Source organism: Strigops habroptila, chromosome 5, assembly GCF_004027225.2.
Source record: "Strigops habroptila isolate Jane chromosome 5, bStrHab1.2.pri, whole genome shotgun sequence".
Lineage (NCBI taxonomy): Eukaryota > Metazoa > Chordata > Aves > Psittaciformes > Psittacidae > Strigops > Strigops habroptila.
Genome location: NC_044281.2, coordinates 59720485 through 59741113, shown reverse-complemented (window position 1 = coordinate 59741113; position 20629 = coordinate 59720485). Strand labels below are relative to the sequence as shown.

General features: G+C 64.5%; 1 protein-coding gene across 1 annotated transcript in view; it reads right to left on the bottom strand.

Moving 5' to 3' along the window:
• LOC115608282 (striated muscle preferentially expressed protein kinase) overlaps positions 1–20629 on the bottom strand; it is a 37674-nt gene that overhangs the window by 8633 nt on the left and 8412 nt on the right. Inside the window, exons 2-25 of the mRNA XM_030486919.1 lie at positions 16983–17072; positions 16338–16719; positions 13701–15229; positions 12538–12681; positions 11662–11844; positions 9926–10137; positions 9565–9653; positions 9185–9366; positions 6873–7133; positions 5455–5613; positions 5117–5306; positions 4755–4984; positions 4458–4577; positions 3972–4076; positions 3665–3871; positions 3414–3537; positions 2829–3001; positions 1940–2052; positions 1571–1739; positions 1395–1488; positions 846–1046; positions 644–704; positions 408–485; positions 76–248 (exon numbers count right to left, since the gene is read on the bottom strand). Of these exons, the coding sequence (XP_030342779.1) occupies positions 76–248; positions 408–485; positions 644–704; positions 846–1046; positions 1395–1488; positions 1571–1739; positions 1940–2052; positions 2829–3001; positions 3414–3537; positions 3665–3871; positions 3972–4076; positions 4458–4577; positions 4755–4984; positions 5117–5306; positions 5455–5613; positions 6873–7133; positions 9185–9366; positions 9565–9653; positions 9926–10137; positions 11662–11844; positions 12538–12681; positions 13701–15229; positions 16338–16719; positions 16983–17072 (5269 nt within the window). The remainder of the gene's footprint in view (positions 1–75; positions 249–407; positions 486–643; positions 705–845; positions 1047–1394; positions 1489–1570; positions 1740–1939; positions 2053–2828; positions 3002–3413; positions 3538–3664; positions 3872–3971; positions 4077–4457; positions 4578–4754; positions 4985–5116; positions 5307–5454; positions 5614–6872; positions 7134–9184; positions 9367–9564; positions 9654–9925; positions 10138–11661; positions 11845–12537; positions 12682–13700; positions 15230–16337; positions 16720–16982; positions 17073–20629) is intronic.

The following is a 20629-nucleotide window of genomic DNA, read 5'->3' as shown; positions in this document are numbered from 1 at the left end:
CAGCACGAGCCCTCTGGGCACTCGGTCTCTCCCAGCATAGTGGGGAGCATATTGTCCACCCAGAGCCACCCTTACCAGACATCGGTGACGCTCGAGACAGGGCTCTGATTGACGATCTCGGGGCCCACAAACTCGGGGGTGCCGTATTTGCAGTACTGGGGCTCCTTGGGTGTCAGCTCCTGTGCATTGCCGAAGTCGCAGATCCGGACCTGCTCGCTGCTCGAATCCGCCATCAGGAGGTTTTCTGGCTATAAGACAGTGCAGGGCAGAGGGGACCTTGGCAGGAGGCAGGGGCTCCCCTCAGGGAAGGGATGTCCCCCATCAGCAGGACCGAGCCCCCTGCAGTGCAGCAGGAGCCTGCCCGTGGGGGCACAGGGCAGGAGGGCGCCGGAGAGCCCCGCACTCACTTTGATGTCCAGGTGCAGGACCATGTGCTGGTGCAGGTAGCAGAGCCCCTCCAGGATCTGCCGCATGTAGGACCGGACCTGCAAGAGAAGGAGTGGAGAGAGTGCCCACACTGGCCCTGTGCAGCCCCCTTTGCAGCCTGATATAATGAGCATTCCACATCCCCGGGCTGGGACAAAGCCTGGTATTCCCAGGCTCCCTCCTTCCCCTATCACTTTGGCCCGGAGGGTTCACTCACCTCAGACTCGCACACTGAGGGCTTCCTTGCCATCCTGTCCAGCAGCTCTTCCTCAGCGCAGCTGGGCCCCAGTCAAGGAGCACAGAAACTCCTTGCCCCGCTGTGCCCTGCACCCTCCCAGCGCCCAGCTCCTCTGCACTGGCCCAAAAGCCCCCCTTCATCCCCCATGCCACATGCTCCCAGAGCAGCACCCAGAGGATACAGCTCCATGACCATGATGACAGCGTTCTTCTTCTCGAAGGCATCGTGGAAGAAGACGATGCGCTCATGATCCAGCTGTGAGAGGATGTGCAGCTCTCTCCGTGCTGACTGCTTGGCCTTGGTCCTCCCGGGGACAAACTTGGCAGCGAAGTCCAGACGGCTGCTCTTCTCTGTCACCCTCCGCAAGTAGGAGAAGGCCCCCCTAAAATGCGGTGATGGGGGCAGTGAGGGATAATATGGGTGAGCAGAAGACCTCCCCATCCCCAAGCAGCTGGCACATGTGCCCACTCTGCAGGGAGCTGCCTGCAGCCCCGGCAGCTCTCCAGGACCATCCATGGAGAGACCCCAGGCCTGACTTTGCTCCAGCCACACTGACTCCCCACCCTGAGCTGGTACCTGAGCACCTGTTGACACTGAGAGCAGCCCCAGCACATCAGGATGTGGTGTACCATGGAGCTCAGACCCCAGGACCAGAGCCGCTGGTGCAGCGTGGCTCCAGCATCCCTGTCCCTGAGGTGGCCCGCTGCCCACCATTCCAGTGGCCACATACCTCCCAATCTCCTCATGCACATCATAGTAGTCAGCCAGGCGCCGCGCCTTGTGCAGCTCCTCCTCCTCCATGGTGGCATCAGCAGCGGGCTGGGCTGTGGGAAGGAAAGGCGCTGGTGGGGGGAAAGCTGGGCACCCAGGCTCTGCCCCCCGGGGTGGGGGGCCGGCCAGCCGTACCTGCCCGCACCACCAGCTCTGCCTTGCAGGACACCTCCCCAGCCAGGTTCTTGGCTGTGCAGGTGTAGACACCGCTGTCGGGCTCGGCAGCGCCCAGCACCACCAGGGAGCACTCGTTGTCCTCATACACGAAGCTCAGGTGGCTGCTTTCCTCCAGCAGCTCCCCGTCCTGGGGGTGGCAGGGACATCAGGAGGGTCGTGTCCCTTCCCCACCACCATTTCCCCATGGATGGGGAATGGGCCGCATCCTGCATCACTGGGGGTGAACACAACCCCAAACCCCCAGTGCAGCAGCCCAGGTGAGGCAGTGGACAGTGTCAGTCTGGGGGATCTGTAGGTCAAGAAGGGGGAACGGGGGTCCCAGCCCACCTTGTACCACATGATATCTGGCAGTGGTTTCCCCTCCACCACCACAGCAAAGCGTGGCGTCTCCCCTTCCTGGGCATCGATGTCCTCCATGATGGACTCAAAGCGTGGTGCCTCTGCCAAGAGATGAAGCATGGGGCACCATAGGGCAGTACCACCCCCCTGACACTGGCACAGGGCATAAGGCTGTGGGGCACTGCAAGGAAGTGCCAGCCCATGGTATAGTGGCATGGAGTGCTATAGGGCAGTGCCACCCCAGTGCGCATGGGAGCGGAACACTATGGGGCAGGCTAGCAACGGCATGTGCCTACAGCACCATGGACCAGCTCCCCATTGGTGTGAGGCACCGTGGGGCAGTGCCACTCATGGCACATGGGCATGGGGCACTTGTGGTATTGCATCTCTCACTACATATTAATGTGGGGTACAGGTGGGGCAGTGCCACCGATGACACCTCTGTGGGGCACTGTGGAGGTATCCCCTATGGCTCTTGGCTGTAGGGCACCGGGGGGCATTGCCACCCCATTATACACAGGTATGGGACACCCTGCAGAAGTGCCACCCGTGGTACATGGCTGAGGGACACCATGGGGCACTGTCACCTCATGCACACAGTCACGGGGCACATGGGACACTTCTACCCAAGTCAGATATGGGTACAGGACAACAGGCAGCAGTATGAAAGCATGCATGGTTCATGGGTTCTCAGCCCCATTGCCACCCCTCAGAGCAGCACACTCCATGGCATACAAGTATGGAGCACTGAGGAGCAGTGCCATGCTATGCACATGACACATGGGCATGGGGCAGCATGGGGCAGTGTCATCCTGTGGGCAATGCCCACCCCTTGGAGCACCAAAGGGCGATGCCACCCATGGCGCAGGGCACCTACCTGCGAGGTGGAGGTGCAGGGTGCAGCAGGCAGTGCCGTGGCGGTTGCTCACCTCGCAGGTCAGCGGCCCCGCAGCCCCGTGCCCCACGCACAGCAGCCGCAGGCAGTGCTGGTCGTCGTCCGGCATCGTCACTTCGCACATGCCCTCCAGCTCCCCCAGCACCTGCCCGCCCCTGCGGGCACACCAGCTGCCACATCACAGCCCCACAGGCAGCCCCAGACCCCCTGCCCCATCCATAGATCCCACCCCACAGCCCCATGGCCACCTTCTGACCTTCAGACAGCTCCTGTTCCCACCCTGCAGCCCCCACAAACAGCTTAGCTCCCATTGCTGGCTCTGCCCCTTGAATGGCTCTTGACCCTTAGCACCACACAGACAGCACCCCCCCAGCACCCCCTCCTCCCTCCCATACAGTTCTGCATAGCTCTGGACGTCACCCTTGGGTGCAGATCCACCCCAGCCCCAGGGAAGGATCCCCACCTACCACAGGCTGCACAGGAAGCTGGTGCAGGAGCCCCTCTTTGTGCATCCCATGGAGTGATACTGGGCATGGAGCAGACAACATGACCATTGCCATGTCCTACCTCTTCCAGGTGACAGTGGCCTCCACGTGGTTGATGGTGATGGTGATGGAGGCTGGCTGGCCTTCCACCACGTACACCACATCTGGCTTGTCCAGGATGACTGGGACCTCCTCCAGGTAGGGACCTGCCATACACATCTTCACCACCTCCTCTGGACCCCACGTCACCCAGCCCAGGGCAGCTCACCACCCCACTGGGGACAGAGACCCCTCCACCCCAGCCACCCATCCCCTCACCATTGCTCTTCTTACCCCGGTCCAGGAGCTGCACAGGCCCCACAGGTGGGGATGGCTTGCTGTTGGTCTTGGGAGTGGCAGTGATGACACGGAAGAGGTACTGGGCACCCTTGGTCAGCCCATGCACCGTGTAGGTGGTGCCCTGCACACCAGCCACCAGCACCAGCCACTGCGTCGTGCCCAGCACTTGCATTTGCACCGTGTAGGTCACTGACTTGGGATCTGCAGGGGAAGAGGGTCAGTGCAGAGCCCCCGGCACTGGGCTGGCCCATGCAGCCCACCATGGCATCGCCTGCCCCCTGCCCATCCCCAGCCCCCTCACCTATGGCAGTGTCCAGCCACTTGGGCTTGTTCCAGGTCAGTGTGATGGCTCTGCCGGTCACTGAGGCCACAGTGGGGGGCCCATCCGGAGGGGTTGGCACCACATCTGTGCAGGGAGACAGGCAGGGATGTGAGCACAGCCACTGCCACATCTCCTCGGGGTGAGGGCTGGAGCAGACGGATGGGGCCAGCAATCCACACTGGTTCCCACGTTCTCAGCCTTGCAGCCCCTGTGGGGCCAGTGGTGCCAACAACTCACACATGGGACCCAGGGATGGATCCTGACCCTGCAAGGTGCGGACTGCACCTTGTCCCTGCTTTTAGGTTGGATTAGAGACCTCCTGAGGTTCCCTCCAACCTGAACTACCCTGTGATCCTATCACCCTAAGACCTTGCCACAGGGCCACCGACCCCCAGCCCCGGGCCACAGCCTGGCAGGGTGGCAGCGAGCGGCTGCACATCCCTGGTGGTGCCTGCTGCTGCTCACCGGTGACGTAGAGGTGCGCGTAGCACGTAGCCTTCCCCACTTTGTTGGCAATGACACTTTTATAGACACCTGCATGAGCGTGGCTGACAGATGTGAACACCAGGCGATGGATATCCTTATCTGGAAGGGACAGGGAGATGCTGGTAAGACCCTGCCAGCCAAGTGGTGCAGAGCTCCCCTCCCTGCCTCACATGGCATGAAGGTCTGGGGGGAGATGCCTCCTCCCAGGCCGTCCCCCTTCTTCCACCCCGGGAGGAGGGACCCCAAGGGGGTGGGAAGTGTGGTATGGAGCCCTACACTGCATCATCTTGCGGTCATCAGTGCTGTCGATGCGGGAACCATTGTGGAACCAGGTGATGGAGGGGTAGGGCAGCCCAGCCACCTGGCATTCCAGCACAGCCTCCTTGGACTCCACCACGTCCAGGTTGTGCAGCGGCTTCAGGAAATCAGGCATGGTGAAGCATTCTGTCTCCATCTCCACCTGCTCTGGCTCCTCCGGGATGGATGGCATCTTCTCCAACTTGGAGCTGCAAGAGCCCACAAATGCTAGCGGCAGGAGCAGTGTCCCCAGCCCAGCCCTGACCACAAGCCCATTGTACCCCAAATCCCAGGGGAAGCAAGCAGAGGGGATGCAGATCCCAGACACCCCTAACTCTTACATCTGGGAGGCGGCAGATGGCCGTGGCTCCTCCACGTAGAGCTCGGCAGAGCATTCCACATGGCCATGGGCATTCCTGGCGGTCACCACATACTGCCCTTCATCCTCACTGCCCACATGCACGATAACGAGTGAATGCAGCCCTCCGTCCCGCTGAATCCGCACATTCTCCCCCTCCTGCACTGGCTGGCCTGCATGGAGACACACACCAGCATCAGCACCAGCACCAGCACCTCTCCCACCCCCAGCTGGATGCCAGCCCTTCGGTGCAGCTGCCAAGGAGATGCGGAGGGGTCTCACTGCAGGGCCCTGGGCAAGCTTTCTGGGCTTGGGGGTTACCAAAATGGGTCCAGGTGACCGTCGGGGTGGGAGTCCCGCTGATCATGCAGTCAAATCGTGCTGTCCGCCCTTCCACCACATCCACATCCTCCAGCTTGCGGGTGAAGAGTGGCTGCACAGAGGGCTGCACCGTCAGCCGGGCGCTGCAGGTCAGCTCATCTGCAAGGAGAGCAGGCAGGGGTGAGCCCCACGCAGCATGCATGTGTGCAGGGCAGGAGGCAGCTGAGACCCCTCTGCTGCAGCCCCAGCAGCCAGAGTGGTTGTAGCTGAGTGTACCCCATGCCCAGTGGGGACTGATGCCCAGTGTGTGCTGGGTGCCAGGCGCAGTCCCCACATGGGGCAGGAGGAGTACAAGTGTGTGCAAGGTCCCCGTGCACAGGGGTCTCCTGGCAGGAGGGTGCCTCTTTGCCACCCGCACAGCAGTACAGATGCCAGCAGCAAGGTGGTGTGGGAGGATGCCTTGTGCTCGCCATAGGGCAGGAGGTCACAGCTGGCCTAGCCCCATGGAGACAGCAGGGTGATGCTGAAGCAGGCAGTGCCAGCACATGCAGCACCCAGGGGCGGTGTGGGGACAGGGGCTGGATGCTCCAGTGAAGGACTGCTTTGCAATGATGGAGTCGTTGCCCACCCCGGGCAGGGACTGACACCATGCTCAGGCACAGCCTCACCTCCCTGCACCCAAAACTGCTGCTGCCCTCAAACCCCTGCAGGCATACAGCCTCCTCCATGGAGGAATGCACTGGCACCAGCTGCAGGGTGCTGGGAATGCACCCACTGCAGCCTGGGTCACTGCCGAGGGGCTGCCCAGGCCAGCTGGGGAATGGGAAAAGGCCCTTATCCCTGCCCCACTGTGGGGAACAGAGGCTGTGGGCAGCATGCACAGGCACAGGGGATGTTGGAGCCATGGGACAGAGGCCAGGTCCTGCTGTCCTTCCTCAGCCGCCGCCAGTGATAGCTTGAGAGGGTGGGCAGCCCTGACCCCCTGCCCATTGTCCTTGCCACCTCCCAGGCCAGCACAGACGGGCCAGTATTGGAGCTGGGTGCCTGGAGGCTCTGGAGCCAGGGGACAGGGACAGATGTGCTCCAGGGCTGCATCCAGCTGGTGCAGCCACAGTGCAAATGCATCTCCCCATGTTTCAGGGAGCTGCATGCATGCTGGCAGACGAGCTGAGTGGGGCAGGGCTCAGGGTGCTGCAGCCCAAGGACTGATGCAGACCAGGTTTCCCAGAGGTGAAAGCTCCCCAGCTCCTAGGGCAACCCCTGCCTCCCTTGGCCCCCACGTCCAGCACTCACGGCTACATCCCAGGGGGACCAGAGCCCTGAACCCAGCAGCAGGAGGGACTGCCCACCCTCAGCACCCCCTTAAGGCCAAGCCCTGAGCGATACCTCCCCCAGGGAGCTGCGTGACCGCCACTTACCTTTGGCAGTGCTGAGCTTGCAGGTGTAGATCCCGCTGTCGTCCTCGTGCACAGAGGTGAGCAGCAGCTTGCACTTGCGCCCGTCAAAATGCATCTTGCATTTGAGCAGGGCGGGCTGGAGCAGCCGGCCCCGCGACAGCCAGTCCACGTCCATGTCTGGCGGGCCAGCCACCATGCACTCAAAGAGTGCCAGCTCCCCCGCCCCGACCACCAAGTCCTGCAGGGGAACCACGATGGCCAGGGACTGGCACTCGGGGCGAGCTGCCCGGGGAGGGGGGAGAGAAAGAAAGAAAGAAAGAGAGACGCGTCTCAGCAACTGAAAAGCAACCATGAGAGGTGGCGGGGATGGAGGGGACAACGTGCGGGGCAGGGGGGACATGCAGGGAGGGAGCCCAGTGCAGCGGGCAGGGAGTGCAGCGGGGAAGGTTGGGAGAGGGGAGGAGATGTGTAAAGCAGAGCTGAGCAGGGGAAGGGGCTGGGGTGAGAGGAGGTGCCCGTGCCAGGAACACACCACACAGCGCTTTACCAAACAGATTTTATTAGAGCTACAAAAAAAAAAAAGGGTCACGGCCTCGCAGCCCGCCCCCCGCCAAGCCCCCTCCCTGGGGAGAAGAGACCCGGAGCCCGGGGATGCTCCACATGGACCCCGAGCCCTGCGGCTGCAAGGGATGTCTCACGGTGGCTGGACCGGTGCCTCGGTGGCTGCCACGAAGCCAAAGGGGCCACTGCTCTCCCCGCTGCGGCTGGGGCAGTGTGCTCTCCCGCGGGGGTCCCTGGGGTCTCCTGTCCCCCACACTCCAAGGTGACCACTGCAGAGCTGCCACTGCGCTGCTGCAACCCCTTCCCTACAGCCCCGAGGGCTCAGCTCCCTGCTCCCCTTCCCTGGGCAACAAGGAGAGGAGCAGCAGGACACGCAGACAGGGACAAACAGACGGAGCAAGAGACAAGACAGCATCGTACGGCCGCCCTGGCCCGGCTGGGGGCGTGCCTGGCGCTCCCCTGCCGCTCCCCCCACCCCGCCTCAGTCACGCCTGCCCCCGCCATCCGGCGAGCCCCTGCCCGCAGTCGAGGGCCCGCGCGTCCCCGCGGTGCGTCCAGGACGAGGCGGCGGATGGAGCAGAAGGTAATAACACAAGGTGAGGTCCACTGCCTAAGAGGTGTCCAACTAAGAGCCCCGCGGCCGCGGCTCTGAGAGATGCACCCCCTTATCGTACTCCCCCTGCGTACAGACAAAAACCGCAGTCAGCAAGCGGAAGGGTTAGTGCAGCAGCGACGGGGCCGGCACGCGCGCACATGCCAGCGCCGGCATGAGGGGTGCGAGCGCACACCAAGGCACGGAGCCACCCGCAGAGGGGCCGGGGCCTGGGCCATCGCCCCTGCAGCCCAGCTCCTGCCGGCCGTGGGGCACAGGGCTGGCTCCCGCTCCCACCCCTGTGCCGCCGCGCTTTGCCGGGGGCTGTCAGCGGCGTCCTGGCAGGGTACAAGCAGTGCAGCCAAGGCCAGGGCAGGATGGGCTCAGGCAACTGTCAGCGGGGAAGGCTGGGGGAGCAGGGTACACACAGCAAAGGCAAGAGGAGGGAGGTAGTAGCATCACTCATCCCCGCAGGGTCCTTCCCTGGCTGCAGATGCCAGGCAGAGCCTGGCTATCAGACCCAAGTCCATCCTCCCCCCACATTTGCACATATATATTGGGGTCCTAAGAGGACCACAGCAAGGCTGGGGAGGGGACGGCAAGGGAAAGGGGCTGGACAGCACAGTCCCACATATATGGGGCTATTGCTGGAAACAGGCAAGGGGGGGACCTCTCCAAGCTGCCACGTGCCTGGCACGCAGCTTGCAGGCTGCCTGGGGCAAGGCGGGAGCTGTCAGCACAGCAGGGTGGGGGGACATGTCCCCTGCAGGGCCACCAACAGCAAAAGCCCTCCCTGCACAGCCAGGAGCAGCACCTGGCAGCAGCAGTGGGTACCTGGGGAGACGTGGGGTGAAGCTGGGCTGCAGGGAGCAGTGGGCTCTGGGTCAGGCCAGTGGAGGCTCTGGCACAGCTGGGTGGTGGGACCCAGGGCCGTGGGGTTGCACATCTGCCTTCTGCTGCAGGGCCATCCTCTGCAGGCAGCCCCAGGCACGCAGCTCCACTTCCCTGCTCCCCTCTTGCACCTGCCTGTGCTGCGGCAGGGAAGGGCAGGCTGGCTCACCCCCTTCTTCCAGCACTGCCAGGGAAGCATCTGCAGTGGCCCCTTCCCCACACAGCTCATGCAGGGCACTGGATCCAGCTGGCCTCTCGGGGCCAGAGGGACACTCTTGGGGAGCTTTACCTCTGACCTCCAGCTTGGCCTCGCACTGCTTGGTGCCATACTCGTTGACGGCCTTGCAGGTGTAGAAGCCAGTGTCGGTGTGCTCTGCTGCCAGGATGTGCAGCGTGAAGAGGCCCCGCACCCCCTCTGCCTCCTCCGCGTGGTGCCGGCGGCCGTACTTCACCGGCTGCCGGTTCCTCAGCCTGCTCGGGACATGGGCAGAGTGGCACGGTCACACCTGGCCCTGCACACCCAGCCTGGCTGTCCCCAAAAGACCCCTCTTCTCCATCCCTAACACTGCTCAGGATCAGCTCTGAGCTGGTCATCCCCAAATGGGGAGGTCACTGTGCCCATCCTCTCCTTCCCTGTCCAACTGTGACGCAGCGAGCAGCGGGACTCACCAGTAAATGATAGGCTTGGGCTCCCCACGGACGCGGACGCTCATGCTGACATCCTGCCCCTCCAGCACCGACTGGTCCGATAGGGATACCTGGGGAAGCAGGTGTCAGAAAGCAGCAAGCACCCACCTACACCGAGGGCCATGCATCCCCACCGCTGCACCCAGAAGTTTGTGTCCCATGTCACAACAGCAGCCCTGGAGCACCAGGAATGCTGGTGGGGTGGGGGCTGCCCAAGTGCCAGGAGCCCCCCATATCAGGGGGTAGGAAGGGCTGACCTGGCAGCTCCTGGCACTGTGGACCACAGGCTGCAGTCACAGGGCACTGCTCCCCCCTGCCAGGTTCCCAGCGGTTGTCAGCTCACCTCAAAGGTGGGTGCAGCCTTGAAGGTGCTCTGCGGGGAGCCGTGGGCAGCCCCATGCTCGGCTCTAGGCTGCAGCTTCATGGCTGGTCGGTGCTGGGGGGTGCTGGTCTCGGGGAACTCTTCCAGGGGGCTCAGGTACTCCTCGTCCGAGGTGATGGGGCTGGCCTGGCCGAGGGGGGGGGGCAAGTTCCCATGCCGCTCCACGGCGGGGGCTAGCACAGGAGAGCCTGGATAAGGAGGTGGCAGCAGCCAGAGCCGGGCAGGCAGATCAGGGCACCCCTCTCCACCACCCTGCACCCTAGGGCTGCCCATCCCACGGCACATCGGCAGCGGCCAGCAGCGAAGGGGTGCGGGGCCGCGCAGGGGGAGGGGGTGAGCATGAGCAGCACTCCACGGGACGATAAGGGGACGCGATATCCCGCAAGGCGACAGCAGGGCTCAAGTGGCTCTTACGCAGCAGCCCGCGCTCCCATCCTTAAGCCGCCCGGATTCCCGGGATGGCTGCCCCTGCCCCGACCGGCGAGGGCTGAAGGTGACATTGGCAGCTGCGCTGCCCCAGCAGCCCGCCGGCCGCATGCCGCTGCGCGGGGCCCGGACCCGCCGGCGTGGGGAGCCCACCCGGGGCCGCGATGGGGGTGCGAAGTGGGGAGCAGCGAGCGGCGCGGGGAGCTGGCAGAGCGCGGCCGCCGTGCTGGGGTGCCGGCCCCCCGCCTGCCCGGCTGCCGAGCGCACTCACCCCCCCTCTCCTCCGGGGTAGGCGGGCGGGCTGCCCGGCGCACAGCTAGGTCTGTGGCCCGCCGGGCCCCCGCGGGCAGCCCCAACGCCGAGAGCTGTGGGGCCCCATCCCGGCTCCCCCCGCCAGCCAGCCCGTACCCCCCCACTCACCGCCCGGAGGCGGGCCGGGCCGGGCCGCACCGCCGAGCCGCCGCCGCCGCCGCCGCCGCCAGGGCCGCGGCCGGTGCTGCGGTGCCGGGCGCGCCTCCAGCCTGCAGCGCCACCGGCCCACTGAGCCCGCCCCAGCGCCGCCCGGCCTCCGGGGCTGGGCCAGCGGCCCGGGGGAGGGCCCGCCGCGGGGCCGGGGGCTGGGGGGCCCCTGCCGGGTCCCCCGCGCTGTGACCTGCCCGGCCGCTGCTGTCCTTGGGTGTACAGCCCTGCTGCACCCCAGAGCGGGTGGGGTTTTGGGTGCTTCCACCCCACAAGGCAGCTCTGAGCCTCTGCACACTCCCCAGGGACACTGTGAGGATGGGAATCGCGTTGGGGCTGCGGCGGGCTGGGTATCCCCACGGCAGCGGGGTGGAGGGCAGGCAGGCTACCCCCCCTGGCTAGCAGCTTGGTGGGCAGGCAGAGTATCCCCACAGCTCACAGCTAGTGGGACAGTGGTATCCCCAGGGTAGCAGGTTGGAGGGAGGGGTGCTCTCACAGTGTGCAGATTGGAGAGCAAGCTGGGGTACCCCCATGGCTAGCGGGGCACAGAGCAGATGTGGGGGAGCCTGGACTGCTTAGGGGGATGCTCACAGCCTGACCCCACTCTCTCCCCCTCCCCCCCCCGTCAAGATCCCTCTGTGCTTGCCGGGAGCACGTCAGCTGCTTTGGTTCAGACAGAGCCTTGTAGGGTAAGGAAGCCAGTTTCTTCTCAGTGACAACAGCGGCCGTGCTGGCAGCCAGCCTGCAGCGTTGCCGGCCCTCTCGCCGCCGGCCTTCCCGCCACCGGCCGCCCTCCCGGTACCGGCACTCACCGGGCCGCACGCTGAGGATGGCACTGCAGCAGGTCGCTCCCACCTCGTTGGACGCGGTGACGGTGTAGAGGCCAGCGTCGGCTACCCGGGCGCTCCGGACGAGCAGGGTATGGCGCTCGCCCTCTGTCTTGATGGGCCGCGCCGTGGTGCTCCGCAGCGGGACCCCGTCCTTCCTCCAGGACACTGCCGGCAGAGGAGAGGGTCACTCGCGGGCACGGGGCACCAAGCGCCTCTGGAGGTCCTTGCAGGGTCCCAGTGAGGCCTGGCCTGAGGACCCCTTTGCCATGGGAAGCAGCCTCGGGTTCCCACGGCCCCTGACTGAGAGCGCGGCTGGCCCCCGCCTGATTTCTGGCGTCCTCCTGCCCTCCAGTGGAGGCTGGAGGATGGAAGCAAAGCCGCTTCGTTTCTGCCCGGCTCTGTCGGCTCGTACCGGCTCTGGCTGCCCAGCCTACACCCTGGCTACACCATGCCCGGAGCCCATCAGCCCTGAACCGGGCATCTGGGCTCTGCCCCCGAGAAACCACCTGAGCTGGCCCAACAGCAGCCCAAAGCATCACCCGTCCTGCCCATGCAGTGCACAGCAGCCCTTCTCCCTCTTTCCCAATGGCCCAGCCCAGCACAGGAGAACTGTAGGCACCCTGCCCGCACCCTGCCTGCACCCTGCCTGCACCCTGCCCTGGCAGGCAGTGCCCAAGCACTTCGCTCCTGCCTGGGGGGAGACAGGGCGAAAATGGTGCTCCCTGGGCAGGCACATCACTGCCCTGAGACACCCAGCTCGGGACTGCGTGTCCCACCTTGCACAGCTCAGGTGGCCCCAAGGGATGGCTCAGCAGGTGGGACATGGACATGCAGACAGCCCCTCCACCGGTCACTCACCTTCTGGCTGGGGGTTGGCAGTAACAATGCACTTGAGCAGCACCTCTGTCCCCACGGCCACCGCCATGTCCTGGATGGGGATCTCAAAGATGGGGGCTTCCAGGGGGTCTTCACCCGCAGAGACATAGGAGTCGTCAGAGGACTCTGGACAGGGAGAGACAGGCCTCGCAGCCATCAGCAGGATGGAGTGAGCGGGTCCTGTGCTGCCACGGGTGGCATGCAGGCAGAGCAGGGGCCCCATAGCCCTCTGCCATTGCTGCCACCATGTGCCCAGCACCATCACTGGGGCATTAGCAAGTCCCCGGCCAGTGGAGGAAAGTGCCATATCGGGGGCCACCATGGCACAATGCCTGCAGTAGGACACAACAGGGGACCACAGGGCAGGGAGTGTACTGCCTGCTCTACATGCCCATACAGCATAAGGGATGTGGCAACAGTGGGGTGTGGAAGGAGGAGGTTTGTACAGCCCACCACAGCCCCCACTCCAAGCTTCCCCTAACCCTCCTCAGGGTGCTGGCTGTTCTGCCACACTGTATCAGCACCAGCCTCCCAGCTCCCTCCCCTTCCATGGCCCCAGCACATGGGCAAAGGTCCTGGGACCGCGCCAGGAGCCTCCTGCACACGGGCCTGGCGCTGCTCCAGCCAGAGCAGAGCCTGGAATGAGCTCCCAGCCCCGGCGCAGTCTGGTCTCACCCCCATGTGCTGGGATGGACAGGACACCTCTCCCCCAGCCAAGCCACCACAGCATCCCCTGGGGACACTTGGGCTGCACGCCTGCCTGAAGGACCAAGCACAATCCTGCCAGGACAAGCTACAATGGGTGCCCTGTGCCCTGGAGTGGCCAGACCGGTCCACAGGGCTGGGTGCCAGAGGTCAGCACCCTGCATCCTTCCTATGCCAGACAGGAGGGACAGAGACATCAGCAAGCATCATGACCTCAAGGCCCAGCAAACTGGTACCCAGAGTGGTCTGTCTTACGGCACTAGTTGATGCCAACATCCCCAACCTCCAGAGCCATGCCCCCCTGCCCCGCCGCTGTGCTCTCTGGCACAGCCTGAGCTCCCCATGATTCCCAGGGGCAGGTTGGGGGCTCACCATGCTGCTCAGGGGCTGGCCAGGCCGGCTCTGTGCCTAAAGGAGGGCAGAAAGCCATATGCCCCTACCTAGCTCCGGAGAGGTGGGTCTGACTCGGCGCCCCTTGCCCTTGCTCCGTGTGCTCCTGCCTTCTTGAGCCATCCGGCCACTCTCTTTCTTCTCTGACACTTTCGCCTGCCTTCTCTCCACCTCCCTGCCTGTGCCGTGCTGCCCTGCCCAGCTCCTCTCCAGACGAGCCTCCTGCTCCATCCCTGGCCTTGCCCAGGGCAGGAACCGCACCTCTGTGGGTGCCTCCGGCCGCCGGTACAGTCCATGGGGCACAGCCAGCCGGGCAGCCAGTGCTTCACTCACTGCCCCAGGGGCACGGGCTCCACTGGCAGGGCCCCCGTCCTGGCACAGGCTGCCTTCGGCAGGGCCCGCCTGTGACAGGGGTGCCTGTCCCCGCGGGGTGGCTTGTGCTAACAGCCACTGCTCCTTCTTCTTCACTTCCCCAGTGCCTTCTTGCTGCAGACCCTTCCTGGTGCCTGCATCCTCCACCTCAGCAGGCTGACCAGCCACTGCACCGCCCCGTGCTGGGGCTTTCCTCCCACGCTGCCCTCCCAGCTCTGGCTCCCCATCAGGTCCCACCAGCGCCACACTGGAAAGTGCCAAGTGCTGGATGACACGTGTGCTCTCTGATGGTGAGGTCTTTGTCGGCAGTGCCTTGCGCCCAGCGGCGCCCTGTGAGGAGGGGGTGCGGGGTGCGCGGGGGGCAGCAGGCTCGCTGGCCACCGGTGGTGAGGGTGCCGGGGGCAGCCCAGCTTTGCACAGCTCCTGGGAGCGCCGCAGCTGCTGCTTGGAGACCGTCCGCTTGATGCGGGTCAGCTCCTCCACAAACTTGTGCTCAATGGCGTAGATGCGGCTGGCAAACTTGCCGCGCTCGTCAAAGGATGCGGCTTTCTGCCGGAAGGCCAAACGCCGGCATGCCGCTGTGCTGCCCGGCTCCCAGCGGCCGCCTTCCTGCACGTCCTCCCGCGAGCCGCCCAGTGTGCTGGACCGGCGCGAGCCGGTGCCTGGCTGGTCAAAGGAGCGCGTCTTGCGCAAGGGCAGGCTGGAGTGCGCGGGGAAGGGACTGTCCGACTGCTCCAGGCTCCTCTGCCATTCCTCGAAGTACTGCAGCCTCTCGAAGATCTTGGAGCCGGCGCGCACCAGCTTGGGGGATGCCCGGACAGAGATGCGGCCAGAGGTGTCGCTCATGGGTGTCTGGGGACGGGACTCTTGTGTGCTGCCCTGCGAGTACCCCGAGGACTTGGGCTTCTTGATCTTCTCCTCGTACTCCTCAGGGACAGTGTCCTGGTATTCGACCGGCACCGAGGACTTCTTGCGGGGTGTGACGGGTGTGGAGGAGGGGACGCCAGGGCCGTGGGCAGCAGGCTGGGATGTGGCACTGGTGGGTGATGGCAGGCACAGGCCACCGCGGGGAGATGGCGAGCAGATGATGGGTGGCTTGGCGGTCAGTGGCAGGGCAGCAGGAGACCTCGGGGCCTCGGCACCAGGCTTTGGAGAGACAGAACCGCTGTGGGGGTCATCTCTTCGGTAGCCCCCCTGGGGGATGCTGCTGCAAGGGGAGATGCAAAGGACCATGGTTCAGAGCCCACCCTCACCACCTGGCTGAAGCCCAGCTCCCAGCCCACAGCATGGTGCCCAATGGGGCATGGCAAGGCAGCCCCAGGACCAGGAAGCCTTGAGAGGCCCCAGTGAGGACATATGGCCACCCTGAGACCACCAGTTGGCTGGGTTGTGTAAGAGTCCTCGGCTTCTGTGACATCCTCTTACCCAGGGGTACCCATGTGGGACGGCGGGTGATGCTGGGATACCCAGCGAGTCCCCTCCCCAGGGCTGCAACATAGACAGGAGCTGGGGCCAGGAGAGTGCCCCAGTTTCCCGGGGTGTCCTGGTGTGCTGAGACAGTGTGGCACAGGCCAGCTCTTCTGCAAGGTGGAGGAGGTCCCCAAGGCTAGAAGCCCTCCCCGTGCACATACTGCTGTGGCCGCATCCTGCCACCCCCTGCCCCCAGGTAGGCTTGGCGATCATGGTGCAGAAATCATAAGGTGGAGATGAGGTTCTGGTGGAACAAGCAGCCTCAAACAAAAAAAGGGGCAGGATGGAGGTCGAAGGAGCAGGCCTGCAGCCATGGGGACTGAAAGTGGCAGGGAGGGACAGGGGCTCTGAGCACGTCAGCAGATCGTGGGGAAGCAGTATGTCTCTGGCCCCTGCTGCCACCCCTGTGCGGTGGGGACTGCAGGTGGCAGTCACCAGTGGGTGTCCCCAGTTGCCACGCACCCCTAGGTCCCCTCGCCCTGGGCTGCACAGAAGCCCCACAGCTGGGAGGGATGGGGGGACACCCACTGTGCAGCCTGTGGGCGGGATCTGCAGCTTGCACAGCAGCACAGGGGTTATCCCCAGCCCCAAGCTGGACACAGCAGAAAGGGACTCCACTCCATGTCATCTGCACCCCATGCAACCCTCAAGTCATTCCCCTTCCTCCCAGATTGCTCCCACCTGCTCACCAGGAACAGGCTGCCTACTGCTCAGAGCCCCCATTCCTCATCCAGGCATGGTGAAGGCAAAGAAAGCCCAGGCAGAGGGAAGGAGATGGCTGCGGAGGTTGGAAGGAGATGGCCCCAGCATGATGTCCCCTCCGCATGCTTCCCCGGGCTACTTACACGTGGAGCGAGAGCGCCCGTCCTCGGTACAGGCTGAAGGCGCTGCCGTAGGGGTCGCTGGCCACTGAAAGGCTATCCTCTGACCCCCAGCTCGTGCCCACCAGATTAGCCCGTGATGCCCGCACCAGCGGCTCCACGCCCAGGTGCCGGACCTCGGCGCTGCACGGGGCCGGCGCGTTTGCTTGCCTTGGGGTTCCTTGTGGCTTCAGCCAGGCAGCGGGGCGGAGGTAGGGTCCCCGTGCGGAGAGGCTGGCATCTGTCTCCTTCTCCACCACCGTCTGCTGGCTGCCCGACCAGCTCGAGCGCTCCTCTGCCTGCGACAGGGCCAGCACAGAGGTCGGAGTTGTGTTCATGGAGGCGTCCACAAGGGTGTCAGACCCACCTGGAAGGAGAGACCTGAGGTAACACTGGGTGGCCGTGGGGATGAGCTCAGCACCCTGCTTGGAGAGGGCTGAGCCACCACGGGGTGTCCCGAGATGTCCCAAGCAGCACCCTGCTGCCCCAAGCCTTCTCCCCTTTGCATGGGTGGATCACAGCTCCCCCCACCCCTGGAGACCCGCAGAGCTCAGCCAGCAGAGCCCTTGTTGGGGCCATGCACCGCAGCCGGTGCCGGGGTTCAGTGCCAGCCGGGTACCCCCTGCTCACCTGTGGGGGTGCTGAAGGCTGTCTCATCCTGGAGGTCGCTGCGCTGCGTCACCTGGGGGTCACTGGGCTCATCCTCGCCCGTCTCCGAGTCTGGGGGAAACGGGGGTTGGGGGGAGAGCAGGGAGTGAGGGGACACAGGGACAGCAGCCCAGGCTGGCACTGCCCCTTGCAGACCCACCGGCTCCAATGGCAGCAGAGCAGTGCCCAAGCAGCTCCCAGAAGAGGTAGTGCTCGGGCAACTGGCACAACTGTGACCTGCAGGGATGAGCTGCCAGCAGGGAAAGGCAGGACCTGGAGTGGGAAAAACTAGCAGGGCAAGGGCAGGCAAAGCAGGCAGGAGCAGCGTTAGATGATGGGAGGAAAGGAGATGACGCTGGCAGTGGGAATGCTGTTGGTGGAAGCAGCATGGGGATAGGGAAGCAGGGCAGGGGTACCATGGTGGTGATGGGGCAGGATGGCAGGCTGGGGCACACGGCCCGCTCTGCGGATGGGGCTGGCATCAGACAGGGGTCTTCCTACCGTAGCTTTGTTTCCTGCAGGAGCGGAAAACTTCGCTTCCATAGGGGCAGCAAGAGAGAGAGAGACATCAACACCCGGTTATCGGCCCGGCCTGCAGAGATGCTGGGGGCAGCGGGAGGGACCTTGTCCCCAACATCTCCCCACACTGCCATGGGGCAGGGACCTGCCGGGGCAGCTCCTCTGTAGCCCATGCCAGCTCAGAGAGCCTGGCACTCTGTGCTGGGCTTCTGGTCCAGGGTGGGGCCAGGACTGGGCATTAGCTTGTCTCAGGACCCCATGAGGAGCGCTCTATGCCCTGCCTGGCCCCATGGCAGAGGCCAGGTGCCCAGAGGGTGTAGAAACAGGTCTGGCACCCCCAGTTTCTCCACCACGTCTCCACTCTGCACCCATGTTCATTGCATGCCACTCCAGTGCTACACATAGACCCTCCTTGACACTCACTATCCCACCTGCGCAGTGTACGGCACCATCCCCTCCCTGTGCCACAGCCACATCCTGCCAGGCAGGGCAGCCACCTCCTGTTCCCGGAGCTGCACCATGGGCTGGACTATAGCCACTGCAGCACACACACATCCCCATATTCCACAGAGCACCACAGCCCGGGGCTGGACCCCCCAGCCTGTGCCCCAGCTGGGTGCTCCTGGGAGTGCTGGGGCACACAAGTATGTGCCCTCTGGCACTTACACATGCATCCCCTTCCCCACTGGTGGCAATTGCTGCATGGCCCCGGCTAATAAAACAGGGAGGCTCAAGGCAAGGCATCAGTGAGATCCTTCCCACAGGCAGGATGCAGCCACCCTAATGTCCTGTCCCATGAAAGTCAATGCTGTGCAGGCAGGGAGAGCAAGACTTCCACCCCTGCAGCTGCCCAAACCCTTACAAGCTGCCACAACAGACCCCTGTGGCAAGGGACATGTCCCCTGCCCCATCATCACTCCCCCTCCACTGCCCTGCTATTGGGGGAAGGCCCATACTGGTGCCTCTCACCCCAAGCCACCCCTCTGCAGTTCAGCACACTGCCAGCTGTGCTGTGCACTGCAACAGCATCAGGTTCCCCAGCCCAGCCATGACAGCCTGGCAGCCCCTGAGCAACCGGAGCTGCAGGGCCAGGAGCAGCCCAGCCTCGTGGGGCACACCCAGAGCCACATTTTGGGGGGGGGTCCGCATTTTGGGGCTGGCAAGACGCAGCCCAGCCCTGCCCAGCCTCTGCTTGCTGTTCCCCCACAGCATGGCAGTGGGGCTGGACCCCGTCCCGGGTGGCAGGGGGAGCCAGGTCCTGGTAACTCAACGCACCATGCGTGAAGCGCCCAAAGCGCCGTGAGTGGCCGGTCTTCTGCAAAGGAAAAGAGAAGAGAGGGTTACCCAGGGCATGGCACCAGGCGCCTGCTCACGCACGCACACACACACCCCATCACCGCACATGCGGCACTGCTTACACCCACAGCCGCTCACACGCAGGCAGAGCACACGTGGTACCGCTCACACGCACACGCACATCCCTCGTCTGCACACCCACAGGTACCCACAGGCACACACCCCCATGCGCACAGGCAGGGATGGGTGTAGGTGGACACGTGTAGCTGTGCACACACACACCTGTGCGCACACACACACACTCTCTCCTTGGTGATGGTGCTGTGCACCCCGGCCCTGCACCACTGCCCATACCGAGGATTGACACTGCACCCCGGCCCTGTGCTGCAGCCCGTGCCCAGGAAGCAACAGCCCTGGGCAGCTCAGCTACCCCAGCACTGCCTGCAGCAAGGTCTTTGCTTGGGTGGGTGCCCAAATGCTGCACAGCCCCTTCGAAGTCACCTCCTGCGCCAGCGTGAGGACAGGGCCAGCAAAGTGTCTTCCAGGCACTGGCCCAGACACCACTTTGGGCACCGACCCAGCATCGGGACAACATCTCCATCCCCAGCAGAGGCTGTGCCAGCTGCGAGAGAGGATGCCTGGCACAAGCAGCATGGGACTGGCCCACCTGTGTGGGGCTGGCAGCGTGGGGCCGTGCTCGCCCGCGCCGTCTGGGCAGGCAGGACCCAAGCAGAGGCTGGGCCGGAGGTGCATGGAGCTTGCTGCCAGCTTGGCTACCCTCTGCAACGCAGCCCGGGGCCCAGCATCCGCTTGCCAAGGGAGGGACTGGCTGAAGGCGACCCGGCTGTCAGGCCCGGTGTGCACCGGTGAAAGCAGAGGGATGGGGTAATCTCCACAGCAGGCAGGAGCGGGGATGCAGCTTGTAGACAGGCAGGGTTGTGCTGCCAGGACTGAGCATCCTTCCCAGACAGTCTGGGTGACAGGGTCTCCGCAGGACACTGACACCCCATGCCCTGTCTCCCCAGCATGGAGCCCAGGCCTGGACACCCAGCTTTCTTGAAGCTCTTTTTTCTGCCAGCCCCTCCTGCCTCCCCACAGCTCCCAAGTAGGGGGGTCATGGACAAACAGCCCCAAGGGACAGCCTGCCAAGCATGCCCAGCAGTCAGTTGCCCTTGGAAGAGCATCAGGCTCATTTTGCATGTCCAAAAGCTCCTGCCACTGCAGCAGCAGCCCCTGATCATGGGCAGCACTTGGGAGCTCCCACCAGCCCCCTGCCTGCATGCAGTGCTGGCCAGAGGGCAGCGGCTGCACGAGACACATTTGTATTCAGGCTGAGCCAGGCTTCACCTCCCCTCCTCGGCTGACTGTGCTGGTTCTGGCTCGCAGCCCATCTCCCAGGCCAGGGAAAGCTAGATGAGTGATTAACTGCACCATCGGCGGATAATTCCCCCATTAAAAAATGAAAATGCAATTGAATGCCATTATCGGGTGCTCTCGTGGCTTCCCCAGGGACTGGCGCCATCAGCTCCCCATCCAATATGATGACTGCACCCACTGGGCCTGGGCTGGGCGCCACTGCCCAGAGCTATGGGGTGACTGAGCCCCAATCCCTGCACCCCATAACACATTCCTGTGGGATCAGGTCACCCCACAGCCTGCACCTGCCTCGGGCACAGCACCCACCCACAGCTTGTCAGGGAGCAAGCGCTGTGTGATGCAGGGTCACCCTGAGCCAGGAGGTCAAAAGGGGGCACGAGCAGCTCAGGGCTGGGGTCTAGGCAAAGGGGCCAACCAGGGAGTGGGAGGTGTGATCC